This window comes from Phalaenopsis equestris, unplaced genomic scaffold (genome assembly GCF_001263595.1).
Source record: "Phalaenopsis equestris unplaced genomic scaffold, ASM126359v1 Scaffold000343, whole genome shotgun sequence".
In the NCBI taxonomy this organism is placed as follows: Eukaryota; Viridiplantae; Streptophyta; class Magnoliopsida; order Asparagales; family Orchidaceae; genus Phalaenopsis; species Phalaenopsis equestris.
In genome coordinates, this window is record NW_018164785.1 from 626168 (window position 1) to 637189 (window position 11022).

The 11022-nt window shown below is 39.2% G+C and overlaps 1 protein-coding gene across 1 annotated transcript; it reads left to right on the top strand.

The window, feature by feature from the left end:
• Positions 1 to 4848: 4848 nt before the first annotated feature.
• LOC110025933 (transcription factor bHLH130-like) lies at positions 4849 to 7486 on the top strand. Its single transcript, XM_020726630.1, has 6 exons — positions 4849 to 5722; positions 5890 to 6176; positions 6246 to 6398; positions 6498 to 6563; positions 6871 to 6939; positions 7139 to 7486. The coding sequence occupies exons 1-6, from the start codon at positions 5248 to 5250 to the stop codon at positions 7211 to 7213; spliced, it is 1125 nt and encodes a 374-aa protein (XP_020582289.1). The 5' UTR covers positions 4849 to 5247; the 3' UTR covers positions 7214 to 7486.
• The last annotated feature ends 3536 nt before the right edge of the window (positions 7487 to 11022 follow it).

Sequence of the window (11022 nt, forward strand, 5' to 3'; positions counted from 1 at the left end):
TAAATCTCAACATATTTTAACAAATCAATTGGCTAGATTGAAAGTAAATTAAGATTGAAGTGAAAATATCATCACAATTTCTTAAAAATTTTCATGATTTAACCAATTCAAATCATCATTTCACAAATCTTGAGACAAGGAGAAAGACAGAGAAAACTACTCGGAACTCATGGGAAAAACATAACAAAACTCGAAATTCATATATAAAATCAAAGTCATACAAACTACAACAAGTAAATAACTTATCTCTAATTTCTCCCCAAGAACACTCCTCGAAGTTCCTCTGAATCTCTTCCTTTCTTTACAGCACACAGAATTCCTCTTCGAAGTAGCAAGGAGGAAGAAATCTCTCACTTTCCCTCCAATCTTACAATCTCTCGAAGAATTCCTCACAATTGTTACACTCTATTCGAAATTCTATACACTAATGGAACCTCTCTAACCTCCAAGGCCTCTAGACTCTCTCAATTTTTGTCCAAACTATTCTTTTAAAGTTGTGGATGAGCTTTCCCAAGAGTTGCCTAAGCATCCCTTCAAAATTTGAAAATTTGGCCTTATCCAAAGCTTCAGTAGGCATAACCGTCGATCTCGCTTTCAGTGGGCTTCTGAAGAATTTTGTCACAGCGGGCTTCAGAAGAATTTTGTCCTGTAGTCTCGGGAAAAACTCGTCGTCGACGGGGTCGAGGGCGCCGTCGGCGACCTAGTTCAATTCTCCACATTTTGGTTTTTTTTGCTCCAAATTTGCTCATTTTTGCATCTTTTTGCTCCAATGACCCTAATTCATCATTCCTGCAATAAAATATCAAAAATACATTTCTTTAAAGTGCAATAACATCAAAAACAGTATAAAATAGGTTGAAAATATCAACATATTTTTCTTTGGTCAGCACTTCAATATCATGGGGCTCTAATCTACAAAAGATAGATTCGTTGTCTACTACAGAAGCTGAGCACATAACAGTGTCAGAGGTTGTAAAGGAGATGATATGGCTACAGAGCTTCTTGAAAGAATTGGGTAAGAAGGATCAGAAGAGCATACTCTACAGTGATAGTCAGAGCATCATATTCCTTGTCAGGAATCTAGCATTTCAGTCCAGAACTAAGCACATTCAGATCAGGTATCACTTCATACAGTCATTGTTGGATGACAGACAGTTGTTGGTTGCGAAAATTTGTGGAAGCCAGAGTCCTGCTGATATGTTGACAAAGAGTATTACTCTGGAGAAACTGAAGTTGTGCACAGCTTCAGTTGGTCTTCTAGCTTGAAGACAGTGGCCTTGAGTTGCAGAGGTGGAGGATATCACGTTTGAAGAGATGGACAACGCCACCAGTAGAGGATATCAGTTTGATGAAGAAAATGATATTGTATGTGTACCGGTCTCCAAGTGGGAGGCCCGACTAATTTAAAACAGAAATCAGGAACTACCAACCGGCATCTTCTCCACCAACTTCCGTTAATGAACTATGTTCATTATTAAGGTTATTGAAATACAAAAATAATGAAAAAGGATCTTCATCGTCATCTCCGTGTTCACTCGGAGATTGATCCCAAACTGGTTCGGCATCACCATTGTATTCTTCAACTTTGCATACTGTAATACACTCTTCATCTTCCTCATAATCCCATATGAGACCATCTTCGTAAGCCATGTACGCCATTTCATCCTCAGAACCTTCAATGTCCTGAGTAGAATATTAAGGCACAGGTGGTGGTGCTACGACAGTATAATCTGAGAAAGATAGACGAATCGTACCATCAATCCGTTGTCTAGTAACTAAGTGCCTTGGTATTTGAACACCAGTACTTTCCGAATGCTTCAGATTCCAATCTAGGCCTTGCAGTTGGAGTATAGAATGTTTCTGACCAGGAATAGCAACAATTCTGTGGGTTGTTAGATAATACGCAATTCCGTTGACATTATAACGAAACCCAGCATGACTGGTATTAGTAAGCCTGACAACTAAGGCTCTTGTGATGAGGAGATTAGACTCCCCTCCTTGCCAGTCCTCGTATCTGTGTGTAAGCACAACAAGCTCTATATGATTCAGAAAATCATGTATGAACAATATCATGTCTGGAGTTATGTATACGAGTTGTGTACCTTTGGACAAATCAACCTCAATTTTGCCAATAATAGAGACATCAAATCGCCATCTGGTGTCACGGAGAACAATTAAAGCAGTTGTTCCTGCATCTCGTCTATATAGGGTGTGGATACGTATCATGATTAATCCAAGGTGAATATGTTGCATGCTCTCTTGGACTAATCGTTGGTATGATTCTTGCCTTATAAACAGCAAGTTTATCTGCATACCCTCAGTTGCAAGTATGCTTTCCTCGGAATAGTGTTGGTAGACCCTATGTCTTGTTGAAGACCAACCGTCTTCATATAGAGTCTCCGCAGGAACTAGATTAGCACGCCTACGTTGTGAGATCTGCAATTGCTGCTCTGGATCTATCTGAATTTCTAGAGTTCTGTTGTAAGATCTCCGTCGAGGCAGTCTTCTTTAAATCTCATAAACTATACGTTACCTCATATGGTAGTCACGTATCTGATCATCTAGGTTTGAGGTGGAAGTAGATGTACGGTTAGAGTTTCGTACGTTATGGGTAGGAAGAAGGGTAATGGAGGTACAAAATGAATTATTCCTAGATGTAGAGGCCATGGATTATAAATTCAAGAATACTTTTGTTTTTCCATAAGAAATATAGTCTTAGGATTTTGAAAAACAAACAGTTAGCCTTTTGGTTTGGAAGGTTTAACCGCTTTGGATGGTTCACCCAAACATAGAGATTCAAGCTGTTTTTGAAGGGCAAAGATAGAATTCTCAACAGATTTCTCCCTTTCGGTTTCTTTCTGTTGGATTTTTTTTAACTTATCTTCAACAGTGATAAGTCTATCAGAAATTTTAAGTAATAACTGAAGGAGAGTATTATTCTGCTTTATTATAGCAGATAAAGCAGAAGGAGTGCTTTGCCTAGCGTCAGAGGGATTGACGAATCCTAACGCTGGAGGTTCAAGGGAATCAGTAGCTAATAGAGCTGACTTGTAATCAGTGGAGGCCGATGAAAGCTTCCAATCGTTCATAAATATACAGAGCAATAGTTGGGAATAAGAAGAAATCAATAGATGAAAAATAGCATAAAGGGTAGTTACAAACTGGTTCGGCATATTTTGCTAGTTGGGAATAAGAAGAAATCAATAGATGAAAACAGTTGCCCTTCGAGACTAATCCGGAAGATGCCGGTTGGTAGTTCCTGATTAACTCAAAGAGAATGATCCAAGGGTAGGTAAAGGCTCAGAACCTTCAAGGCCCGACTAATTTAAAACAGAAATCAGGAACTTAGCTTCAAAATTGCAAAAATTGGCGGCATCTTCAGTGCTCCTACTATTATCGGAGATCAGGAAAATACTGTTGGCCCGACTAATTGTAACTGCTCCTGTTATTTTCTTCCGCCTCCCATCTCTCATATTTCGTGAACCACTCAATTCGCTTCTTTCCCCTAGAACAATTTCACGAACAGAAAACTCCCCATCTTTCGTCTCTCTCTCGCGAGACTTAAAAACCTTTCGTTCCTTCAGTTCGCGAAACAGGAAAGGAGATTCACTTGAATTCTTTATGAGGCTTACGGGAAGCAGAAGGCAGAAAAGGGTATTTTCGCAAGGTGCTTTCTTTTAGTTATTTTGTGTGTTTGACTGAAAGAAGAAGAAGGTTGTTCTTCTTGATTTCTTCTTAATGGCTTTTGGCAGAAGAGAAATAAGTTTTTTCTCTTGTACGTATTTCTTCTTCATGTTCGGTATATCTCGGTGTAGAGAGTGAAGAGTGAAGAAATGAGAAAGAGAAGTTTCTCTTGTAATTGTCGAAGAGATCGACTGGTGTAATTTTCTCAATTAATAAAATCCTCTGCAACTCCGCGGATATAGGCAATTTGTCGAACCACCTAAATCTGTGTGTTCTTTTTTTGGTGTGAATTTTTCTCGTTCTATTTTTCGCTTCATCATCGATCATTTTAAATTTCATATATACCACAACATTTAGAAGGTCAAACGGTTGTCGAATATTGCAAGTTTATACTTGAATCGAGCATCTCGACAAGAAAAATCCAACGAGCACAAGATCACTGAATTCTAACATCTTTAAGGCACTCAAATGTCCATTAAAATTCTCATGATCGAATGAAACTCTCTGTACCGTTTGTTCAAAATGGTTGATGTTCCTGCATTAATTTCACCTAGAACACTATAAATAGACTTTCACCCCTCACATGAGAAGGAGCTTAAGTTTACAGAGAGTCTAAAAACTTGAGGAGAAGCTGCAAAAATTGAATGTTGATGTATTTTTGAGTGAGCTAGCATTGCATCATTCTCCTCCTCCGGCTCCCAATGGTTTTTTTTTTTCAGTGAGCTCATATAAAAATTAAATTTTTATTTCAAGCTCGATAGCCAGCTCCCAAGCTGAATTTGACAGACGATCCGAACTCAATAAGAGCACCACTCGAGCTCAACTAACTCATTTACGCCCTAAGTTGGGCAACTTTTTTTTGTTATGCTGTAATTCTAGTGGCCACCGGATTGGTACGATTGCTTCCAATGTCCCACTCCCAACACATTATCCTGCTACCATGACGTCAGTATTGTCCCGTGTCGTCCAGCAAATGAATCTGCTTCACATAACAGCCTCCACGTAGCCGGAACACGTTAACTGATTCCAACTATTTCAACGGTACAACCAGATTTTACCGCTCAATGGCATCCCCGTAAATATACAAAAACAGTCTGGGGTGTTTCCGCCCTTTCGCGCCTATAAATAGCGGCGCTTAGACCTCCTCCTCCCTTCCGGCATTATTTAACTGGCTGAAAACCTCATCCTGGATTTCGGCGCTTCCAGAAAACTGGAAATTTCATTTATGAGGAAAGGATAATAAATTCAACAGCCCACAGATTGATTGATCTCATCGTCTTCTTCGATGCCGAATTGAGTGAAGGGGAAGAAGAGGAAGAAGGCTCCGAAGCTTAAAAGGAACCCCTTTGCTTACTTCTCAGCCCTGCCCCGTTTCTTCGTCTTCTCCGGCGTATTTCAGCAGCTATGGAAAGATTGATTTTTTTATCTCCGGCAAGCTACGAGTGGATGGCCAAGCGGCGAAAGTTCGGAACTTGTGCTGAATTCCAGCTTTAGGTCCTGCGTATTGATCCGGATCTGATTTTGCGAGCAGAGACGGAGGGGGGGATTAAGGAAGATTGTGTGATGTACGGATCTTCATGGGCGGCAACGTTTGGTCACCGGAAAGAGGAATCGGTTTTCCAGAGGGAGCAGCAGATGAACTCCGGTCTTCTCCGGTTCAGCTCTGCGCCGAGCTCTCTGCTCGGCGAGGCCTGCGAGGGTTTCCTCCCCGTGAGGCCTTCCAGCCCTGAAACAGATTCCCTCTTAGCTCGCTTTCTCGCATCAAGTCCACGCGATGAGATCCGCGACAAGTCTGCCGCCGCCACAGAACAGAACGCCGCAGCAGAACAGAACGGTGGTTACTCCTCAATTTCTTCTCAATTGCTTTACCAGCAGCAGCATCAGCAGCAGCAGCAGCAGCCGCCTATTGCAGAGAACGCCTACAGGGTGGTAAGCTCCATGGCTATGGAGGTTAACCAGATGAAATCCGGCGGCGCCAATTTAATCCGGCAGAGCAGCTCCCCTGCTGGACTCATGTCTCACTTAAACGCTGACAGCGGTAATCACCTGGATAAATATCTTGCTGGAAATGGAAAGAAATACTTATTCATCAGTTTCGTTTAAAATGGAAATTTTTTCCCTAGCTGAAAAATTCTCTTTTCGTTGCCCTTAAAAATTGAAGCAAAATTGTTTTTTTTTTTTTTTTTTTTTTTTTAATTGTGCTAGGCTATGGGTTGATGGGAAGGATTCCTGGTAGTAACAGAAATGGCATGAGGGGAGATTTTAAGGGCCAGATAAGCTTCTCCTCGAGGCAAAACTCGCTGTCTCAGATCTCAGAGATGGGGAGCGAGGGAATCTCCGGCGGTGGGGGAAGCCCGGAGGAGAGCAGCAATGGCCAGGGTTTCATTCCCGGCTACGCAGTCAGATCCTGGGAGGACTCCTTCCTGTCAGATAACCTCTCTGCTAGCAAGAGAGCCGGAGATGTGGTGGGGCGAAATCAAACGGAGCTTCAGGTATTATATCTCATTTCTTCTCCGGCCGTCTTCTCTGATCGCCTGATTAACTTCTTTTGTGTTCGTCAGAATGGAGCTGGGCTGACGCACCATTTCAGTTTGCCGAAGACTAGTTCGGAGATGGCGGCGATTGAGAAACTTCTCCATTTTCAGGACTCCGTGCCCTGTAAGATCCGTGCTAAGAGAGGCTGCGCTACTCATCCTCGAAGCATTGCAGAGAGGGTGAGAATTCAAAATCATAGCTTTTAGTTCTCGGTTCTTTGTTGATTGCCTCTGTGGAATTTTGACTTGAAGGATGAAGAAAAGTTTGAATCTTTTCAGGTTAGGAGGACTAGAATTAGCGAGAGGATGAGGAAGTTGCAGGAGCTTGTGCCCAACATGGATAAGGTAATTGCCAACCCCCCCATTTTTGTGAAAATTATTAGATGCGGACTTCGCACATACACGTTTGTTATATTTTTGTTGTATTGGTTGTATCAATATAACTCGTATGAGTGAATTATACGTGTGGAATTCGTACATGTGAATTGGTGATATTTGATGATATTTGATGATATTTACTAGTACCGTGATAGTGTTGCACCATAAATCATCAAATATCATTAAATCTATACTTATTTGTATCGATGTCATTCGCATGTGATATTATTTTTAATGTTTATTTATGATGTCATTTACATTTTTTGAATTGCAGCAAACTAATACTGCGGATATGCTCGATTTAGCCGTTGAATACATCAAAGATCTCCAAAAGCAGGTCAAGGTACGGCACTTTAAGGATTAAGTACTTATACTTTCTTATCTTATAACATGAATGAAAAAAGCCTGCATAAAACCAAGTTGTTAATAAGACATAGCCATCACTGATGGATCTGTATAAAATACTTCATATGTTTTACAAAAACAGTAAAAAATACAATAATTTTCCAATTTCTGAAGCTGTTTTGTTTTTCTTTCTGCAGTCTTTATCTGATGTTAGGGCAACCTGCACCTGCTCAGTTAGCAGACAGAAAGCCTATCAGAGTCAGGCAAGCTGATATATGTGCTGTACATAGTAATTTAGAAGAAATCAAAGTGGTAGTTAAAGAATTGATGGGAAAAGATGAAGGTTAGCTCTTTGTTTTTTTGTTTGTCTTAACTACCTGTAGAGGTAGAAGAAAAATGTAAAGGTATGTGATTTTAGATCTTATACGTCATATTAGTGTGGTCACCAAATACCGACTACGAAGACTGATTCTTGTGATGTGTTCATATAAATTTTTGGGGTGATTTAAGTGTCGAATGTGTTCTTCAATGTTGTTGTTGTGATTGGAATATATGAATAACGGACGTGATACAGGGAGCTCCAGTCCGCCCCGCTGTATCACGTCTGTTGTCCGGACGCATCTAGACTCTGGACGTAATATGTTTTCCATGATTTGAGGGCCGTAAATGGTTTTTCTTGCTTCTGAATCCTTGGATCTCACCTTGATTTATGCTCTCATGAGTTGGTTCCAATGCCTTGGACAATTTGGCAGCAATCGTTTAGTGCCTAGCAACTATTTAAAGAGAAATAGTCTAAATCTTTGGTGTTTTTATTAAGCATGGAATCATATGGAAGTATATTTTAGTACAAATTTTAATATATCTATTTATATAGTATTGGCTGTATTGAAGTGTCAACAAAACCAAAGGAGCTATGGGAGGATTAAGAGTAGAAGTGGAACTAAGAGGTGATTGGGGGAGAAAGTCTTCACCCCTAAGTTTTAATGGATTTTTGAGAAATTACAGACATGGCACAAAATCCTTATATATTTTCAAATGTAACACATTGCTATTTAAATTTATAGCACCTGGCTATGATAAACCTAAAGGTTTAAGGTGTATTTATTTTTTGAAGAGATGGTAAAGAAGGTATTTTTGATGTGATATTAAAACTTTGAGAGGTATGTAAGTAAATATGAATTTTTACATGTTAGATATGTAAATATAAGAGAATTGTTTGGTATGTATGGAAATGTCCCTAGTTTTTTTAATGTCATATAATATACTAAGTATTTTGTACCTATAAAATTATATAAAAATAATTTAATATTAATTTTATTTTCAATTTAATAGCTATATTTGTAATATTTTTAAAATTTTTAGGAGAAGGAATTTTTCAACATGAATAGACACTCATTAATTTTTTTTTATTTGGCCACCCCACCCACTTAATTTTTGGTTTGTCCATTGAGCAACTTGGCTTTTAAATAAAAAATTATTGTGGGAAGTATCTTTTTTCGTTCCTTTCTCTTTTTATTGTTAAAGGAGTTATTAGTTTGTCTATCATCATCGTTGAATACTTCCATTTTTCGAATAAGTCGCTCTTCCGCAACATATGAGGGAACAGGGGCGGGCAACAAGAGAAAGAACGTGGAGAACCTCTGTGCGTCAAACCTTGCAAGGATAGGTCCAACACATACGCCAGAACTAGATCGGATCAAAATAACTTGTGTCAAATATATGTGAAAGAATGCCTATGAGCTACCCACAACCAGAGAATCAAGTGTATTTGTTTGTTTTGGGTCTAGAATGGTCCCAAGGGGACGTATGCCACTTAGTTAATTACATTTTGGGGGTTGCCCAAGAATACTCTTGATCCAAAGAAGACTTACTTGCATTAGTAGTGACGACTAGCACAGGGCTACCAAATGATAGTTACTTTGCATGGGAATGCTCCGATGCTTTTAGAGCTCCCGCTAAGCCACGAGGCGGAGAATGAGTCTCTCGTAGTCCTACATGAGAAATGAACTCATCGGAATACGGAGCATGCAAAATGACTGAATCATTCTGACGGGTAACCTTGATAAGTCAAAGAACAACTGGGTCAAAAGGGGAGAAAACAAATCGTCGTATCTCAAACGAGCGACAGCTCATTGGTAATTGGGTTGTCATGATGATATCAAAGAAGGCAAAAGGAATGACATGGCTTAATAGGGATGGTCAAAAGAAGGGAGGAGTAATCCCTAGGAGGTAGAGGTGATCGGGTCAGGGCACCATGGACCCGACATCCCAAGTTATTGAGACCCTAAGTCTATTTGGTTGTGAAGGTAGTCAAGCCAATATGTCTAAAGATCCCCGGTCATCAATCCAAGAATTATGTCGTCCGCGGGGACCTTAGTAGCCTTAAGGTTAAATGAAAGAAACTCTATCATATTTTTATTAGGTGGATCTCCAATGGGAGGGACTTATACCCGCTAAAATGGCAAGCATGTCACTAAAAAAGAGGAGAAAGGGAGATTCAGCTACAAAGCTGAAAGTGCTCCCAAAAAAGGACTTACACCTCTTTTGGGTCGGCGGGCCTTCTAACGACCTAAGCGTACTAGACAATCAGCTAAGTAGAAATCTATGTTGGGCTAGTCGATTTTGAGAAGCATAGAGGCTTTTCCTCGGGATATGCAAAATAATGCAGTTATCTAAAGCGGTCCTTAGATATTGTGGAGGCCCTGTTAAATATGACTTGGGTAATAGTCATGTATGCAGCCCATTTAAAATCCAACCTAAAGGCTATGCAAGAAAGTCAATTGCAAACTTCAATGTCCTAAATGTTTTAATCTCAAAATTTTTGTTATCCTAAATATTTTATTAGAATTTTTGTAGCAAATTTAAAATTTTAAATCCTAAAGATCCTATATTGGATTCGTGATTCTCAGACAAACCAGAGAAAAAATATTGAAATCCACTTAAAGCATGTAAACATGCAAAAAGAAAAATAAGCCAAATAAAAAAATAAGAAAAGATTGGTGTCGCTGAGTCGGCAACATATCTCAGAAAAAAAAAAAAGAACGACCAAACTTTGTATATACATGTCTGGTCCTAATGTTATACATCAATATCAAATGTGAAATTAAGATACAAGACACAAGCATATGCTCTTGGTCCCCTCTTTCTGTGGTTCTTGCACCAAACATTTCAGAATTCATGTTCTTTTCTTATTTCTACTACAAGTGACTTCTAGGACTCTAAGAAATACAGAGGAAAAGTAAGAAAAATGACTTGATCTGCACAAAAATATGTTAGCAAGAAAGCAAAACAAGAATGCAACGGGTATGAGACATGCCTGGTGAGGGAGCTAAGCAGCACCTGCAGAGAAAGGTTACTAATAACCATTACATTGGTTCTCCTTTTTATTGTACATGTGTGTGTACATATATATGAAAAATTCCTCGGCAGAAGACTACTTTAATATACTATCATGCATATCTAAACAGACACACACAAGTACACCAAAAAGTGCAAAAGGGATGCATGACTAGAACAAACAAGCCGGCAAAGAACAAGAGCCAGAGTCGTCAAAAATATTATTTACCACTCTATTTCTAACTTAACACACCATCTAACGAAAAAATTTCCTAACCAGCATCTAAGTGCTCAGAGTAAGTCTCTAGTTTTGTATGACTTTGACAAGGTCGACACACCAACCCCATTCTAAAAATCCAAAGGATCTAAAGAGTGTCACACATGATGGATTTTGAAAAGAGTTGGTCTTACATATGACCTAGTTTGCTTTGCTACATGCATAATTTTGCATAATTTTAAAATTATAGTGGACGTAATAAATAGCATAATATGTAAGTTTTTTATTAATGACCATTAAAGACAGACCCGTAACATGCAATGTGCACGAATTAGATCCCTTGGATCCTTAACACTATCATACCTATTTCAGTCTTGATACTTTAATTCACATTGCTCGTTGGGATTAACCTGGTAAGCAATGCTCATTAAGGCATCACGACCAACATAGGGTCACTTGCCTATTGAGTCGGCTTGCTATCCATGCGTGCATACAAATACAAATGTAAATAAGCATATAATAGAAGTG